General features: G+C 42.7%; 2 protein-coding genes across 2 annotated transcripts in view; both read left to right on the top strand.

The window, feature by feature from the left end:
- LOC111196646 (zinc-alpha-2-glycoprotein-like) overlaps positions 1–17924 on the top strand; it is a 20312-nt gene extending 2388 nt beyond the window's left edge. The window contains exons 2-4 of the mRNA XM_049472701.1: positions 15967–16239; positions 16331–16618; positions 17617–17924. Coding sequence (XP_049328658.1) covers positions 15967–16239; positions 16331–16618; positions 17617–17924 — 869 coding nt within the window. The remainder of the gene's footprint in view (positions 1–15966; positions 16240–16330; positions 16619–17616) is intronic.
- LOC125788846 (class I histocompatibility antigen, F10 alpha chain-like) overlaps positions 1–19989 on the top strand; it is a 64070-nt gene that overhangs the window by 12602 nt on the left and 31479 nt on the right. The window lies entirely within an intron of this gene.

Genomic DNA, 19989 nt, shown 5'->3' on the forward strand with positions numbered 1-19989 from the left:
TCCTGAGAGAACACAGGACAGTGTGTGAATATTTATAACTCATACTGAATATCCTGAGAGAACACAGGACAGTGTGTGGATATTTATAACTCATACTGAATATCCTGAGAGAACACAGGACAGTGTGTGGATATTTATAACTCATACTGAATATCCTGAGAGAACACAGGACAGTGTGTGGATATTTATAACTCATACTGAATATCCTGAGAGAACACAGGACAGTGTGTGGATATTTATAACTCATACTGAATATCCTGAGAGAACACAGGACAGTGTGTGGATATTTATAACTCATACTGAATATCCTGAGAGAACACAGGACAGTGTGTGGATATTTATAACTCATACTGAATATCCTGAGAGAACACAGGACAGTGTGTGAATATTTATAACTCATACTGAATATAACTCATACTGAATATCCTGAGAGAACACAGGACAGTGTGTGGATATTTATAACTCATACTGAATATCCTGAGAGAACACAGGACAGTGTGTGAATATTTATAACTCAGACTGAATATCCTGAGAGAACACAGGACAGTGTGTGGATATTTATAACTCATACTGAATATCCTGAGAGAACACAGGACAGTGTGTGGATATTTATAACTCATACTGAATATCCTGAGAGAACACAGGACAGTGTGTGGATATTTATAACTCATACTGAATATCCTGAGAGAACACAGGACAGTGTGGATATTTATAACTCATACTGAATATCCTGAGAGAACACAGGACAGTGTGTGGATATTTATAACTCATACTGAATATCCTGAGAGAACACAGGACAGTGTGTGGATATTTATAACTCATACTGAATATCCTGAGAGAACACAGGACAGTGTGTGAATATTTATAACTCATACTGAATATAACTCATACTGAATATCCTGAGAGAACACAGGACAGTGTGTGGATATTTATAACTCATACTGAATATCCTGAGAGAACACAGGACAGTGTGTGGATATTTATAACTCATACTGAATATACTGAGAGAACACAGGACAGTGTGTGGATATTTATAACACATACTGAATATCCTGAGAGAACACATGACAGTGTGTGGATATTTATAACTCATACTGAATATCCTGAGAGAACACAGGACAGTGTGTGGATATTTATAACTCATACTGAATATCCTGAGAGAACACAGGACAGTGTGTGGATATTTATAACTCATACTGAATATCCTGAGAGAACACAGGACAGTGTGTGGATATTTATAACTCATACTGAAAATATACTGAGAGAACACAGGACAGTGTGTGGATATTTATAACTCACACTGAATATCCTGAGAGAACACAGGACAGTGTGTGGATATTTATAACTCATACTGAATATCCTGAGAGAACACAGGACAGTGTGTGGATATTTATAACTCATACTGAATATACTGAGAGAACACAGGACAGTGTGTGGATATTTATAACTCATACTGAATATCCTGAGAGAACACAGGACAGTGTGTGAATATTTATAACTCATACTGAATATCCTGAGAGAACGCATGACAGTGTGTGGATATTTATAACTCATACTGAATATCCTGAGAGAACGCATGACAGTGTGTGGATATTTATAACTCATACTGAATATCCTGAGAGAACGCAGGACAGTGTGTGGATATTTATAACTCATACTGAATATCCTGAGAGAACACAGGACAGTGTGTGAATATTTATAACTCATACTGAATATCCTGAGAGAACACAGGACAGTGTGTGGATATTTATAACTCATTCTGAATATCCTGAGAGAACACAGGACAGTGTGTGAATATTTATAACTCATACTGAATATCCTGAGAGAACACAGGACAGTGTGTGGATATTTATAACTCATACTGAATATCCTGAGAGAACACAGGACAGTGTGTGGATATTTATAACTCATACTGAATATCCTGAGAGAACACAGGACAGTGTGTGGATATTTATAACTCATACTGAATATCCTGAGAGAACACAGGACAGTGTGTGAATATTTATAACTCATACTGAATATAACTCATACTGAATATCCTGAGAGAACACAGGACAGTGTGTGGATATTTATAACTCATACTGAATATCCTGAGAGAACACAGGACAGTGTGTGAATATTTATAACTCATACTGAATATCCTGAGAGAACACAGGACAGTGTGTGGATATTTATAACTCATACTGAATATCCTGAGAGAACACAGGACAGTGTGTGGATATTTATAACTCATACTGAATATCCTGAGAGAACACAGGACAGTGTGTGGATATTTATAACTCATACTGAATATCCTGAGAGAACACAGGACAGTGTGTGGATATTTATAACTCATACTGAATATCCTGAGAGAACACAGGACAGTGTGTGGATATTTATAACTCATACTGAATATCCTGAGAGAACACAGGACAGTGTGTGGATATTTATAACTCATACTGAATATCCTGAGAGAACACAGGACAGTGTGTGAATATTTATAACTCATACTGAATATAACTCATACTGAATATCCTGAGAGAACACAGGACAGTGTGTGGATATTTATAACTCATACTGAATATCCTGAGAGAACACAGGACAGTGTGTGGATATTTATAACTCATACTGAATATACTGAGAGAACACAGGACAGTGTGTGGATATTTATAACACATACTGAATATCCTGAGAGAACACATGACAGTGTGTGGATATTTATAACTCATACTGAATATCCTGAGAGAACACAGGACAGTGTGTGGATATTTATAACTCATACTGAATATCCTGAGAGAACACAGGACAGTGTGTGGATATTTATAACTCATACTGAATATCCTGAGAGAACACAGGACAGTGTGTGGATATTTATAACTCATACTGAAAATATACTGAGAGAACACAGGACAGTGTGTGGATATTTATAACTCACACTGAATATCCTGAGAGAACACAGGACAGTGTGTGGATATTTATAACTCATACTGAATATCCTGAGAGAACACAGGACAGTGTGTGGATATTTATAACTCATACTGAATATACTGAGAGAACACAGGACAGTGTGTGGATATTTATAACTCATACTGAATATCCTGAGAGAACACAGGACAGTGTGTGAATATTTATAACTCATACTGAATATCCTGAGAGAACGCATGACAGTGTGTGGATATTTATAACTCATACTGAATATCCTGAGAGAACGCATGACAGTGTGTGGATATTTATAACTCATACTGAATATCCTGAGAGAACGCAGGACAGTGTGTGGATATTTATAACTCATACTGAATATCCTGAGAGAACACAGGACAGTGTGTGAATATTTATAACTCATACTGAATATCCTGAGAGAACACATGACAGTGTGTGGATATTTATAACTCATACTGAATATCCTGAGAGAACACAGGACAGTGTGTGAATATTTATAACTCATACTGAATATCCTGAGAGAACACATGACAGTGTGTGGATATTTATAACTCATACTGAATATCCTGAGAGAACACAGGACAGTGTGTGAATATTTATAACTCATACTGAATATCCTGAGAGAACACAGGACAGTGTGTGAATATTTATAACTCATACTGAATATCCTGACAGAACACAAGACTGTGTGTATATTTATAACTCATACTGAATATCCTGAGAGAATACAGGACAGTGTGTGGATATTTATAACTCATACTGAATATCCTGAGAGAACACAGGACAGTGTGTGGATATTTATAACTCATACTGAATATCCTGAGAGAACACAGGACAGTGTGTGGATATTTATAACTCATACTGAATATCCTGAGAGAACACAGGACAGTGTGTGGATATTTATAACTCATACTGAATATCCTGAGAGAACACAGGACAGTGTGTGAATATTTATAACTCATACTGAATATCCTGACAGAACACAGGACAGTGTGTGGATATTTATAACTCATACTGAATATCCTGAGAGAACACAGGACAGTGTGTGAATATTTATAACTCATACTGAATATCCTGAGAGAACACAGGACAGTGTGTGGATATTTATAACTCATACTGAATATCCTGACAGAACACAGGACAGTGTGTGGATATTTATAACTCATACTGAATATCCTGAGAGAACACAGGACAGTGTGTGGATATTTATAACTCATACTGAATATCCTGACAGAACACAGGACAGTGTGTGGATATTTATAACTCATACTGAATATCATGAGAGAACACAGGACAGTGTGTGAATATTTATAACTAATACTGAATATCCTGAGAGAACACAGGACAGTGTGTGGATATTTATAACTAATACTGAATATCCTGAGAGAACACAGGACAGTGTGTGGATATTTATAACTCATACTGAATATCCTGAGAGAACACAGGACAGTGTGTGGATATTTATAACTAATACTGAATATCCTGAGAGAACACAGGACAGTGTGTGGATATTTATAACTCATACTGAATATCCTGAGAGAACACAGGACAGTGTGTGGATATTTATAACTCATACTGAATATCCTGAGAGAACACAGGACAGTGTGTGGATATTTATAACTAATACTGAATATCCTGAGAGAACACAGGACAGTGTGTGAATATTTATAGCTCATACTGAATATCATGAGAGAACACAGGACAGTGTGTGAATATTTATAACTCATACTGAATATCCTGAGAGAACACAGGACAGTTTGTGAATATTTATAACTCATACTGAATATCCTGAGAGAACACAGGACAGTGTGTGAATATTTATAACTCATACTGAATATCCTGAGAGAACACAGGACAGTGTGTGGATATTTATAACTCATACTGAATATCCTGAGAGAACACAGGACAGTGTGTGAATATTTATAACTCATACTGAATATCCTGAGAGAACGCAGGACAGTGTGTGAATATTTATAACTCATACTGAATATCCTGAGAGAACACAGGACAGTGTGTGAATATTTATAACTCATACTGAATACCCTGAGAGAACACAGGACAGTGTGTGAATATTTATAACTCATACTGAATATCCTGAGAGAACACAGGACAGTGTGTGGATATTTATAACTCATACTGAATATCCTGAGAGAACACAGGACAGTGTGTGAATATTTATAACTCATACTGAATATCCTGAGAGAACACAGGACAGTTTGTGAATATTTATAACTCATACTGAATACTGAATATAGCAGGGAAAATGTTGTGAAAACAAAGAAAGGAGACACCACATGTGGTGTGACTCAAACTAAAAAGCTTTTCCCAGACAACTGACATAAATGTTTCCTTCTTTTTTAAAACAAAATAAAAGAGGCGCTGAACAATTCAGCTCCTGAAACATTTAAGCTCTGAAACGCCTTTCTTTTCTTGTTGGCTTTGCCTTGCTTTTCTGGTGGTCTTTGCCTAAGCTTTTGTTAAAAACTTTGCTTTGCTTTGCTTTGATTTGATTTGCAGTCATCTCTCAAAAAGGGTGTGACAAAGGCAAGCAGGAAACACAGCCTTAAATACAGGAATCTGCAGGTGAAGCTGATTGGCAATAATTACCCCTGGAACTCTGGGGAAGAGTGCCTCGCTGCCAGCTGATGGTGCAGGCTGAACCCTTACAGGAGGGTATTATGGGCCTATTCTGCACAAAAAGAGGGGTTGGTGGAGTTCAGACACCAGATAGTCTTACCCAGGTCTTGATTGACTCTCTCAGTCTGGCCATTGGACTCCAGATGAAAGCCAGAAGAGAGTGTTACTGAGGCTCCCATTAGCTGGCCGAAGGCCTTCCAAAAGCGACTAGTAAACTGAGGTTCTCGGTCGGACACCACATACAAATGGTTCTCCAGCAGCAGCTGTAGGATCTGTCTGATATGCACTATATGCCCCTCAAGAGACTGACTATAAATTAGTATGTTGTTGATATACATATGCAAAGTGACCAAGGGCCTCCCTCACCACTTCTGTAATAAAGTGCTGGAAGACCGTGGCGGTGTTCATGAGACCAAAAGGCATCACCTGGTACTCATAATGCCCTGTGGGGGTAATAAACTCTGTCTTCCATTCATCCCCCTGCCTAATGCGTATCAGATTGTAGACACTGCGCAGGTCTAGTTTGGTAAAAATAGCGGCCTGCTGCAGTGCCCCAAATACAGAAGACATAAGAAGCAGGGGAGGAAGAACTAATGCCAGCGAGCAAGGAGTTACAGTAATCTAGTCTGCTGGAAATGAAAGCATGAAAGAGTATTTCAGCAGTGGACTGAGTAAGGGATCGTCGAATTTTAGCTATTCTGCGCAGATGAAAGAATGCAGTTTTCACCACAGAGTTGATGTGAGCTGTAAAAGAGAGAGTGGAATCTAGAAGAACGCCCAAATTTCGGACTTGGTTAGAGGGAGAGATTACTGTACCACCAAAGTTGAGAGAGAGAGTAGGAGTTTGATTGAAGACTGCTTTAGTGCTGATTAGGATGAGCTCGGTCTTATTACTGTTTAGCATGAGAAAATTATCCTTCATCCAGTTCTGGATCGCAGAGAGACAGCTTTCTAAATGAGTAGTGGGTGGGTTATTGATAGAACTGAAAGCTCCGCGCAGGTTCTAGCGGGAAACTCGAAATCACGCCACTTTTCTCAGCCAATCACCAACTCCCACCTGTCCTTATAAGACCTCCCTCATACCTGTTCTCCCCTGCTTGCAGACGCCGACTGTCGTTTGCCGTGCTTGTGCTTTCTCTCGTGGTGCCTGTTATGTCTCTGTCTCGTTTGTCTCGTAGTCAAGTTTCTGACTCGGATAATGAAGCTGTTGCCCCATCGCCGTCTCAGTCGCTGCGCAGGAGTGCGCGCTTGTCTGCGCGGGACTCGCCCTGGTCTGCTGTGCCTTCGGATCGCATCATGGAGTCTTTGGAGGCTTCGGGCATTCCTGTCGCAGTCGATATATCCAGGGAGGATCTTCTTCTGCTGACGGAGCACACTTTGGGCTGTCCTTCCGCTGCACTTGCTGTCCCGGTTCCTGCGGAGACCCAGGCTGCAAAACCTGGCGGTAAGCGGAAGGCGAAGTCCTCTTCTCCTCGGGCGGCCAAGAAGTCCTGCCGTGCTGCTGATCCGCCGCTCTCCACTTTGCCTCTCCCTTCTCCTCCTCTGGTCTCCGCCGATGCAGCTTCGCCGGACTCTCAGCTGGTCCAGGTGCTTCGGTCTCTCGCGGACTCTGTTAGGGGGATTGACTCCCGGCTGGCAGCTGTGGAAAGGCGCCTGGGATCCGCCCCCGGACCTGGACTCTCTTCGGAGCCACGCCCCCTCCTCGCCTCTGCCTCGACTGCTGCGTTCCCGCCTGCTGCTGCCTTTCCTGCTGCTGCTGCTGCTCCTGACGCCGCTCCTACTGCTGCTGCTCCTGCTATTGACGAGCCCGTGCCGGGGCCCTCCGTTGCTGTCGCCCTGCCCTCCTTCACCTTGGCCTCGGCTGTGCCCGCGCTGGCAATGGGTAGGCCTTTTGTCTCTCCTGCCGCGGCCGCCATTTCTCCTCGCATGCGTTCTGATATTATTGCTGGAAAAGACATTAATTTGGCCTCTCTTCTGCTTCCCTCGCCTGCCGTTGATCGTCAGATGGTGGACTGTGGGGATGTCTCTGTTTTTCTGAAAGCATCTGACCCCCGCGTGCAGCGTAGCCTCTCCTTTGGTGAATTTGCTATTGCTTTCGGCGTTTTCCGGGACGTGCTGTGCGGGGCGTTTCCTGATTGCCGCGAGGAACTGGACTTGTATTTGTCTATGATGGCCGATTTCGACCAACGCTATGGTGGCGCTCTTTATTATGAGTATCATAAGTCGTTTTCGTCTAAGGCTGCTTCCTTCGTTTCCCTCTACAATACTCGCCTGAATTGGTCCATTCTGGATACTGAACTGCTCGTTCGCCACTTTGGTGGTCAGCGTTCGATAGCTTGCTCCGTGTGTGGTTCCCACGGTCACGTGGCCGTGTTTTGCCCTAAGGCGGCGGCTGGCCCCGTTGCTTCTGCGGTTCCTGTCGGAGCTGCTGCACCCGTAAGCTGTCCCCGCGATTCTCGCGGTCGCCCTCTCATTGCATTTAATGGTGCTGTGTTATGTAATAATTTCAACGAGTCAGGTGTACCTTTCCTCACTGTAAATTTCTGCATGTCTGTAGCTTCTGCAAAGCATCGCACCCGAAATCGGTGTGCCCTCGCCGGGTTCGTCCCGCGAGCAGAGAACCTGCCCCCCGCTCAAAGAAATTTTGAGTGGCCATCCGTCAACTCCTATTGATGTGCCCGCTTTAGCCTCTCTTCTTTCTAGTCACCCCGATTCTGTTTTTGTCAATTATTTGCTCACTGGGCTGTCTCAGGGGTTTCGGGTTGGTGTTGTCTCCTCCCTGTCCTCCTCTGTTGTTTCGCGGAACCTTTCTTCTGCTATGTCTGAGCCTGATGTTGTTTCTGCCCTCCTGGCTCGGGAGGTTAATAAAGGGTATCTGGTGGGTCTGTTTAAGTCCCCTCCGTTTTTTCCTTTTCGAGTGAACTCCCTTGGCGTCGCCACGCGCAAATATTCTGGTAAGAAACGTCTAATTTTCGATATGTCCTCTCCGCATTCTGCCGTAGTTTCTAGTGTTAACGACTGCATTCCTCTGCAACCCTTTTCTCTGTTTTACGCTTCGGTAGACGATGCTATCCGTTTAATCAAGATCGCTGGCCGCGGTGCGTTGCTGTCCAAAGCTGATGTAACGGACGCTTTCAAAATTATCCCGATTCATCCGTCGGACTGGCCCCTTTTCGGCGTGAAGTGGGCTTCTAAATTCTATTTTGCCGTCAGGCTTGCTTTCGGCTGCCGGAGTAGTCCGCGTATATTTGACGCCCTGTCTGAGGCTCTGTGTTGGATCCTGTTGAATGTCTGTGCTTTGCCTTTCGTTCTGCATTTGCTGGACGATTTCCTGCTCGTTGATTTCCCGTCCCCCCGCCGCTCGGCTTTGGATGTGCTGACTCGCGTTTTTAATGGTATAGGTGTGCCTCTCTCTGCTGCTAAGTGCGTCGGCCCGTCCACGCAATTGGAATTTTTGGGCATATTTTTGGATTCGTCTGCATGCAGGCGTCTCTCCCTGAGGTTAAATTGTCTAGGATCCGTTCGCTGTTGGCTTCTTTTAATTCGCTGGCTGTCGTCTCTAAGCGAGATCTTCTTTCCCTCCTCGGTCACCTTAATTTCGCTATGCGCGTCGTGCCCCAAGGCCGTTCCTTTATTGCCCGTCTTCTGCATTGCGCACACTCTGTATCTGGCCTCCGTGATATCGTGACCCAGTCCTCCGATTCTTTGAGTTTCTTCACTGACGCCGCTCCCTCCGTTGGTTTTGGGGGTTATTTCCGAGGGCAATGGTTTGCAGAAAAATGGCCTTCTAACTTTTCTGACATCGCCCTCGGATCTGCCTCATCGGCCTTGTACGAAATGTATCCCGTAGTCGTAGCTAGTGTTTTATGGGGTGAGTCCTGGTCCAGAAAGCGCATCACCATATTTTGCGATAACGAAGCAGTGGTTTCCATTATCAATAAAGGAAGATCTTCATGCCTATCAATCATGTCGTTTCTGAGACGTCTAATCTGGCAATCCGTCATGCATAATTTTATAATCAGAGCTGAACACATACCGGGCCACCATAACGCCATAGCTGATGCATTGTCTCGATTTCGATTTCAGGAATTCAGACGCCTATGCCCGGCAGCACAACAGGATCCAACACCTTGCCCTCCTCTTCAGCAGATAATTTTAGACTGAATAATGTCTACTCGTCACTGCTACTGTCAGCTTCCTATTATATGTCTATCGGCTTATCACCAGCTACTCTGAAAGCTTATAAATCTACGTGGTCTTTATTCACTCTTTTTTGTCTGTCTTTAAACATTCCCATCTACCCCGTACTCATGTCTACTGTTTGTGCATTTATAGTACATAATTTCCAGACACGAAACGTAACAATACCTACGATCCGCAGAATGCTCGCCGGCGTTCAATTTAATGCTAGATGCTATGATCCGAGCTTTTCCAGTCTGTTTTCAAATTCAGCCATACGTCTGCTTCTTAAAGGCTTGACTAAAACATATAAACGCACTCCCGACAAACGTTTGCCAATAACACCAGATATTCTGCAAAAGTTAATTTCTGCTCTTCGCGAGGGTATGTTCTCAAATTACATAAATAATCTTCTGGAGGCCATGTTTCTCATGGCTTTTTATGGTTTTATGCGTCCTGGGGAATTCTCATGTAACACTCAGTCTTTTGATCATAAACATGATTTAGCATACTCGGACATTAGCTTTTCACCCACGCACTACAACATTTTTCTCAAACATTCCAAGACAGACCCCATGAGGAAAGGCGTCACTATAACTATCTCAAAACTAAATGGTTCACTTTGCCCTTTCGACTCTATGGTACGCTATCTCACATCACACCCTCATACTTCTGCTGCACCTCTTTTCATACTTCCCAATGGTCTTCCGATGACTAAGCACTGGTTTAGAGAGCACTTGTCTCGCGTTCTTAAAAAAATGCTCCCTTTCACCTTCACTTTATACTGGGCACTCATTCAGAATCGGTGCTGCCACTACTGCTGCAAAAATTGGTCTACCAATATCATCAATTAAGGCCCTCGGAGGATGGACTTCAGCATCATACGAATCATACATAAGACCAGACAACCATCTTGTTCGGGATGCCCAGATGTCTCTGAGTAAAGCTATCTAGGTACGTATTTATATCTATTTATACTTCTATTTTACTGCAAATAACTGGAGGCGGTCGTTAATATTTATACAAACATCATATTATTGCTGCTCATAATGTCACCGTCACGGCAGCCCGCGCTCGCTCAAATAATACTTCCTACTCCTTATCTTCCTACATATCAATTCGGGCCGTGCCCGCTCATATGCTAATTAGACTCATAGTCTGAGTTTTTGCTGCGCCGCGGGCCGTGCCCGCTCTCATACATTGGACTCGAAGTCCGCGTTTTGCTGCGCAGCGGGGCGTACCCGCTCTTATACCCCTTGGACTCGTAGTCCGCGTTTGCTGCGCAGCGGGCCGTGCCCGCATTTTATACCCATTGGACCTGTAGTCCGCGTTGCTGCGCTACGGGCCACGCCCGCTTCTATACTCATCCAGACTCTGTCTGCGTTTTGCAGAGACTGCTTCCAGAAGTTGTGCCCCGCAAGGATTAATGTATTGGTAGTCCGTATGCTATCACACACAATTTATGCTTATCCTACGCATTTAAATAAGCTCAAGTTCTACAAGTACCTCGTTTACAACGAACCTAATAAACCTATGCTATTGTAAAATAAGCGCAAATAAATGCAGCAGATATGTACCCAGCGATTGAGAGATTTAAATCGTAAACACCTTTTTAAGCCTGTTTATAACTATTTTTCCTTTCAGACTTCCTGAACCAGGTAAAGGATCCTCCTGTAGGTAAATATGTTTTTCATATTTTGGGGATTGGCTCCGCCCCAGCCGTACCTATACGGCAGGATCTGCAAGGATTCGGACGCTGCAGACCTGGGCTTTCGACGGGGCTTTCGCCAAAGACTATATTTACGCTATTTATAATTGTCATACGTGCTTATTGTAATAAATCTTCTTGCTGCACTTTGTCTCTAGAGTTTTCCTGCTAGAACTGAAAGCTCCGCGCAGGTTCTAGCGGGAAACTCGAAATCACGCCACTTTTCTCAGCCAATCACCAACTCCCACCTGTCCTTATAAGACCTCCCTCATACCTGTTCTCCCCTGCTTGCAGACGCCGACTGTCGTTTCGCCCTCCTCCTTCCCCACCGCCTCCAGTTCGGTCCCGCCGGTTGCCCAGGGGATTGGCTCCGCCCCAGCCGTACCTATATGGCAGGATCTGCAAGGATTCAGACGCTGCAGACCTGGGCTTTCGACGGGGCTTTCACCAAAGACTATATTTACGCTATTTATAATTGTCATACGTGCTTATTGTAATAAATCTTCTTGCTGCACTTTGTCTCTAGAGTTTTCCTGCTAGAACTGAAAGCTCCGCGCAGGTTCTAGCGGGAAACTCGAAATCACGCCACTTTTCTCAGCCAATCACCAACTCCCACCTGTCCTTATAAGACCTCCCTCATACCTGTTCTCCCCTGCTTGCAGACGCCGACTGTCGTTTCGCCCTCCTCCTTCCCCACCGCCTCCAGTTCGGTCCCGCCGGTTGCCCAGGGGATTGGCTCCGCCCCAGCCGTACCTATATGGCAGGATCTGCAAGGATTCAGACGCTGCAGACCTGGGCTTTCGACGGGGCTTTCACCAAAGACTATATTTACGCTATTTATAATTGTCATACGTGCTTATTGTAATAAATCTTCTTGCTGCACTTTGTCTCTAGAGTTTTCCTGCTAGAACTAGTGCTAAGATAAATTTGGGTGTCGTCCGCATAACAGTGGAAGTCTAGGTTAAAGTGACGCAAAAGAGGCCCAAGAGGAAGGATATAGATGATGAAGAGGAGAGGTCCAAGGACTGATCCTTGTGGTACTCCGTGTTTAATCACAGAGGTATGGGAGGAATAGACAGCCAATGAAATAAATTGTTTTCTGTCAGTTAGGTAAGATGAGAACCAGTCCAGGGCAGTGCCAACGATGCCAAGTTCACAGAGTCGAGATAGAAGGATAGAGTGGTTAATTGTGTCAAATGCAGCACTTAAATCTAGTAGCAAAAGAATGTTGAGAGCACCAGCATCAGCAGCTACCAGTAAATCGTTAATAACCTTGACCAATGCCGTTTCAGTACTGTGGAAGGGTCGGAAACCAGATTGAAAGGGTTCAAATAGGTTTTGTGATTTAAGATAATGTTGCAATTGGCAGGCCACAGTTCTTTCAAGGACTTTAGACAGGAAGGGGAGATTGGAAATAGGGCGATAGTTGTTGAGGTCAGAAGGGTCGAGACCAGGTTTCTTTAGTATAGGAGTGACTGCAGCCGTTTTGTAAACAGATGGAACCTGACCAAGGAGAAGTGATTGATGAGAACAGTGAGGTTGGGGAGCAAGGCAGGTACGCAGGCTTTAGTTAAGTTGGTGGGGAGTGGATCTAGAGCACAGGTTGTGGTCTTAGAGGACATTACAATATTAGCGATAAAGGAAGAGTCAATACTGTTAAAGGCAGCAAGAGAGGCGGAAGAAATGTTAAAATGAGAGAGGTTGGTAGTATGAGAGGAGTGAGAGGGGGGTCCAGAAGAAGCAGAGATCAGGGATCTATGAATATTTGCTATTTTGGAGTCGAAGAAGTGTAGGAAAGTGTTACAAAGGGCTGGAGAGTGTACGAGAGTGCTGTCTGGACTTTTAAATAGCTTATCAACTGTTGAGAAGAGGTGCCGAGAGTTTGTTCTATGCTGACTGTTAATGAGGTCAGAAAAGTAGGTTGTCTTAGCAGCACTAACAGCATCTCTATATGCAGACAGATGTTGCTTATATGCATTCGCGTGAACAGTAAGTTTTGTTTTTTTGAAGAGACGTTCTAGCTGACGACAACCTGTTTCATGCTACGTAGATCTGCAGTATACCAGGGGGAGTAGGTAGAAAAGGTCACCATTTTTGTTTTCAGGGGGGCTAGTATATTCAGGGATTCATTAAGGGCAGAATTTAGCAGCAGTGCATGTGATTCAGGAGAGGATGGGGCAGAGGTAACAGGAAAGATGGAAGAAATAGATTGATTAAGAAAAGAAGGATCAATAGACTGAGTCTTACGGAAAGAGATACATTTTTTGGTGGAGCGGCGGGGGAAGATCAGAGGGACAGTAAAAAGGATAAGTTTATGATCAGAGAGTGGAAACAATAGAGAGTGAGGGTTGAGAACAGGCAGCGAGGAGGTACAGACTAAGTCAAGGGTCCGACCTTTGTCATGTGTGGGAAAGTGTACATGTTGAGTAAAAGAGAAGCACTCGAGGACAGACAGAAAATCAGAGGCAGCTTTGCAGTCATGGGTTGAAACATGGATATTAAAGTCACCGACCAGCAACAAGCGGGCAGAAATTGTGCCAGCAAGAGTGAGCAGTTCAGACAGCTCGGGCAGGAATAATGGATTAGGTTTGGGTGGACGATAGACTAGTATTGCAGTGACAGAACCAGGTAATTTAATAGTGAGACATTCAAAGGAATTAGCAGATGTAATGCTTACTTCAGTAACAGTGATCTTGTTGTTAAAAATAACCGCAAGACCACCGCCTCTACCAGAGGAACGAGGTTTACAGATGTACTTATAATTAGGGGGGGTAGCCTGATTCAGAGAATAATAATCACCGGTTTGCTGCCAGGTTTCGGTTATAAAAAGTATATCGATAGAGTTGTCTAATATAGACTCCTGGAGCACAAGTGCTTTGTTAGAAAGGGAGCGAACATTAAGCAGTGCAACAGCAGTAAAAGCCATACTCTAACTGAGTAGACCAATCAACCCAGGATTGTGCTTTTCCAGCCTGGGTTATGTAAAGCACAATACTCTCACTATGAGAGCCCACCTGCAATGTGATTGGTCCAGTACGGTGAGTGATGTGGCCAGTACCCAGGGATCAGCCATCTATGGCCATGATGGGAAGTGGCCGTTCAAGGAGTTCCACAGGAAGACCCAGGCCAGTTGCCAAGGATTCATTAAGAAAACACCCTGCAGCCCGTGAATCCACAAAAGCAAGTATGGTGCCCTATGGCAGATTGACCCTAACTTGAAGCCCTGGGGTTTACGGAGGATGAGCTTGGGCCCTTCACTATGACCGGGAAGGGCCAGAGCATTTCCAGAGGGGCGAGACCTGTTGCAGGATTGCCTGGCCTCTACAGAGTGAGAGGCTGTCATATGATCAGGACGGGTGGAACCTACCAACTGCATGGGTTCATGCTGCAGTTGGAAGGACCACCACACCAAAGGAGCAGGACTGCTGCAAACAAATTTCACCCTTAAGAGTGCTAGTAGGGAAAATGTTGTGAAAACAAAGAAAGGAGACACCACTTGGTGGTGTGGCTCAAACTAAAAAGCTTTTCCCAGAAACCCAGACAACTGAAATAAATGTTTCCTTATTTTTTTATACAAAATAAAAGAGGCGCTGAACAATTCAGCTCCTGAAACCTTTAAGCTCTGAGAAGCCTTTCTCTTTTTTTTTCTTCAAAGCTTTTTTGCTTTGCCGTGTGTGGTGGAAAAATTATGATCGTAAGAATGAGCTGAGTCTCTGAGCTATGCCAAACGAGTTGCTTGTGCAACCTTACCGATCACCTCTCAAAAAAGGTGTGACAAAGGCAAGCAGGAGAAGCAGGGGAAGAGTGACTCGCTGCTGCCGCCTTCTGCTGGCAGCTGATGGTGCAGGCTGAACCCTAAAGTTTAATCTTTTCATTTTAATGAGCAAAGTTTGCTGGGATCAATAATCATTTTTTACAGTGCGTTTTTTTAAACAATTAAATAATAATTACAAATTAATAGTTGAAATGAAATTTAAACTTTATTAGAACAAGTGAGTGCTCTTCTTAATACTACAACTACGATAATAATAATAAAAGGAATAAAAAAAGAATAATGTTAATTCAGAGCCTTGACGAGATTACTCTGAAAGTGAAAGCTGACCTCCCACTTTTTCAGTCTCTGCAGCAATACTGTCAGCACTCACACGTCTATTTTTAAAACCAGCCTCTGAATATTACGCTGAACATGTGAACTTCTTTGGTCGACCCTGGGGAGGAACGTTCTGAGTGAAACCCATTCTGGAAAGCTACTGCATGACAATAGCCATTGCGATGTATCTCAGTTTCAGGGTATTAGCCATCGTCTTGTAGTCTAGGCTCCATCATTTTCCCAGTTTTTTGTTATGAGTTGCCATGTTGAATATCCAGTGGTCAGTCTGAGAGAATTGAACCAAAACACCAAATTTAACAGTCCAATTTTGACATGTTCACTGTGAGGGGTTTAGTGGTGTTGAGTTATTTTCAGTAAAGGGTTTCACAGAGGATTCGTTCATTTTCTAATTGGCTTTGTTTGTTTGCTCCAGAGAAACACTCTCTATACTACATTTACACCGGCCTCTCCAAAGACGTGGATCTACCAGGAATCTACGAGTTCACAGCTCTGGGGCTGCTGGATGACCGAGAGATCGACTACTACAACAGTAAGGAGCAGAAGAAGATTCCTAAACAGAGCTGGATGATGGAGAAGATGCAGGAAGATTACTGGGAAAAAGGAACCCAGTCTCGCAAGAGTAAAGAACAGTGGTTCAAGGTCAACGTGGAGATTCTGATGAAGAGGATGAACCACAGTAATCAGGGTTAGTGATTCATCAGTTAATTATTATTTATATCCACTGTATGTTTCTTTTAAAGCTCTTTACCTGTGAGTCTTCTCTGTTTAAATTTCAGATCTTCATGTTCTTCAGTGGAGACACGGCTGTGAGATCGATGAGTCCAATGGAACAGTGAAGTTTCTGAGAGGGATTGATCAGTACAGCTACGATGGATCAGATTTTCTCTCCTTTGATTTTGAAAACATGCGCTGGATCGCTCCGGTTCCAGCTGCAGAACCAACCAAGAGGAAATGGGACAGTGTTCCCATCCTGAACCAGTACACCAAGGGTTACCTGGAGAAAGAGTGTGTGTACTGGCTCATCAAATTCATGGAGTACAGAAAAGAATCACTGAGAAATCACTGTACGTTTACTTTTTTTTTTTCAAATTTATTTATTTTTTATTATTAAGAATTCAATGCAAGAACACATCTCAAAAGAGTCTTTAAAGGTCTGAGAAGTGAGGAGAGCAGTTGCTGGAGTTTAGTTAGAGAAATATTGTTAATTTGTGTCTGGTGGAGGATTTAATCAACAGTTCCGGCAGTCTTCCTCTGTCAAGCCCTGCTCTTGTGGAGGATACAGTATGTGGTTTAGCAACGTCTTGCTGAAATATTACATTGCATTTGCCAGATGCTTTTGTCCAATAATGATGTACATAGAGTAATAGAAGTTAAAAGGTAAACAAAAAAACATCTTTATATAGGGCCTAAAGGAGGTCAAAGGGTAATAGTGGGATAGAGGAGGAAAGGAGAGGAGAAAGGAAATGAGGTTAGAAGTAGTTAGTGTGTTAGAGGTGTTAGGAGAGTATGTGCTCTTTGAAGAGCTCTGTCTTCAGGAGTTTATTAAAGATAGTGAGAGATTCTCCTGATCTGGTAGTAGAAGGTAGTTAGTTAGAGGTGTTAGGAGAGTAAGTGCTCTTTGAAGAGCTCTGTCTTCAGGAGTTTATTAAAGATAGTGAGAGATTCTCCTGATCTGGTAGTAGAAGGTAGTTAGTTAGAGGTGTTAGGAGAGTAAGTGCTCTTTGAAGAGCTCTGTCTTCAGGAGTTTATTAAAGATAGTGAGAGATTCTCCTGATCTGGTAGTAGAAGGTAGTTAGTTAGAGGTGTTAGGAGAGTATGTGCTCTTTGAAGAGCTCAGTCTTCAGGAGTTTATTAAAGATAGTGAGAGATTCTCCTGATCTGGTAGTAGAAGGTAGTTAGTTAGAGGTGTTAGGAGAGTATGTGCTCTTTGAAGAGCTCTGTCTTCAGGAGTTTATTAAAGATAGTGTTTTGCTGTAAAAAAAAATTCGGAATGGTAAATTGTTTGCAGAAATGGTGGAATAATCTGAAAGCACAGTAATGAATGAATGTTTCCTCTTTTCAGATCCTCCTGATGTTTATGCGTTTGCAACAAAATCTGTTCGTGACCCAAAAAAGCTGATTCAGACCTGCATGGCCACGGGATTCTACCCTAAAGACGTGGAGATGGGTCTGACATGGTTCCCCACTTCAATTCCTGATCATGTAATAACATCTTCTGGAGTCAGACCCAATGATGATGGAACCTACCAGCTGAGGAAGAGTTTGGAGATACTTGAAGATGAGAAAGCAGATTATTACTGTTACGTGACTCACAGCTCCCTCAAGAAACCAGTGATAATAAAATGGGGTAATTATATCTGTGATTGGTAACACTTATTGCAGACTGTAACCATGAATCCAATTTTATTATGGAATTAAAATGGAATTTACTGTGGCAGTAGTTTCTCAGTAAAATTCACTCCTTTAGGAAAATTTTATAATATTTTATATTATTTATAATTAGGTCATCATTTCTAAAATACCCAAGATAAGTCTGTGAATTAGTGAATATGTTTTTCCATTGATTATTTATTATTGGTACCTTTCTGAGGTTATGAAAAGATATTGTTATAAGATATGTGTTGGGTTATGCTTGTTTAAGTACATCAGCAGATGAATCAGGATCAGTAAATCAGTAACTCTGTGTTACTGTGTGTTTCTGTGATTGATGTTGAGATCTGTTCTCTTTACAGTAAATATCGGCTCTGGATCAGCACTGATTGGAGGAGAAGTTGTGATTGTGATCTTGCTGATTTTGCTGGCTGTGCTCTTCTTTGTTCTTCGATGTAGGAGGAGGATGAGGAGGTGGATGGGTGAGTATAAGTGTTTCTGTACAGATTCTGTTTAAAGAGAAATATAAGAGTTAATATTAAAAACTGATCACCACTGATCACCACTCACACCATTAACTCCCTTAGTCTCTACAAACATAAACTCTTATACAGAAAGGCAGTAAATATATGATGGAACCAAGGTTAAAGCTTTCTGGTGTCTCCACCATAGTATAAAAACGATTAATGAACATTAACATGAAAAATCTGAAAAGTATTATGTGCAAAAGTATTCATCCCCCTATATCAACACTTAGTAGAGCCACCTTTCACTACAGTTACAGCTGCAGGTCTTTTGGGGTTTGTCTCTACCAGCTTTGATCATCTAGAGACTGTAGAGATTTTGCTCCGTTCTTCTTCATAAATCAGCTGAAGATCAGTCAGGTTGGATGGAGAGTGTTGGTCTGTGAACAGCAGTTTTCATGTCTCTCCACAGAAGATCAATAAGATTAAAGACTGGATCATTCTAACACATGAATATTCTCTGATCTAAATCATTACAGCTCCACTGTAGCTCTGGCTGTATGTTCAGGGTCATCGTCTTGCTGGAAGATCTCAAGTCTTTTACAGCCTCCAACAGCTTTTCTTCTTCCAGGATTGTGCTGTATTTATTTATCTCTATCCATCTTCCCTCCATCAACTCTGACCAGCTTCCTAAATCTGTCCCTGCTGAAGAAAAGCATCCCCACAGATGGTGTGTTCAGGGTGATTCAGCAGTGTTAAATTTCCACCACACATAGGGATTTGCCTTTGTAATGCTCAGATACACTCAGACAAGCGCAGATGCAGTATAAAGGAATATTTATTAAACAGAGCAGATATAATAACAATAACAGGGTAGTCAGACTGAAAAATAAGGTCAGCGGGAGCAAACAACAACCAGAGAGGAATAGCACAAACCAGAGTGAGGGACAGTCCAGAGTTCATACACGGGGAGGCAAAAACCAGAGGTAATCCAAATCAGTAGCGTTAACAGTCCAAGTAATACAAAGAGTTCCAACAATAGGGAGAAGGCAAAAATCAGAATCGAGGAATAACAGTCCAGAGAGTCAAAACCAGGAAATCAAAATAGGAATATCAAGAATACGCTTTGTAATGAGGGCTAACCAATCAATTACTCGGCACAGAGTGTAAGTGAAGGGGGTTTTTATAGTGTGGATAATCAATATTCAGGGCTTCCGGGTGGTGGCAGGTGATCAGGTGAGTGCGTGATGTCAGAGTGTGGTGTGTTCTGGGAAGTGTAGTTGGGAGACTAGAGATCGTCTGCAGCGCTGAATGTGGGAGAGTCAGGAGCGCCAGACCTGACAGCCTTTAGTCTGCAAACCACACTTCTTTGATTAAAAATATGAAAAACATTTTCGCTCCACTTCACAGTTATGTGCTACTTTGTGTTGGTTTATCACTTAAAATTAAAATTACATAGTGGAATGCGTAATGTAAATCCAAATTATTATCCCATGGAGGTCTGGATTTGGAATCAAACTCAAAATCAAAGTGGAAAAAACACATTACAGGCTGATCCAACTTTGATGTAATGTCCTCAAGACAAGTGTAAATGAGGTTCA

Source organism: Astyanax mexicanus, unplaced genomic scaffold (genome assembly GCF_023375975.1).
Source record: "Astyanax mexicanus isolate ESR-SI-001 unplaced genomic scaffold, AstMex3_surface scaffold_31, whole genome shotgun sequence".
NCBI classification, from domain to species: Eukaryota; Metazoa; Chordata; class Actinopteri; order Characiformes; family Acestrorhamphidae; genus Astyanax; species Astyanax mexicanus.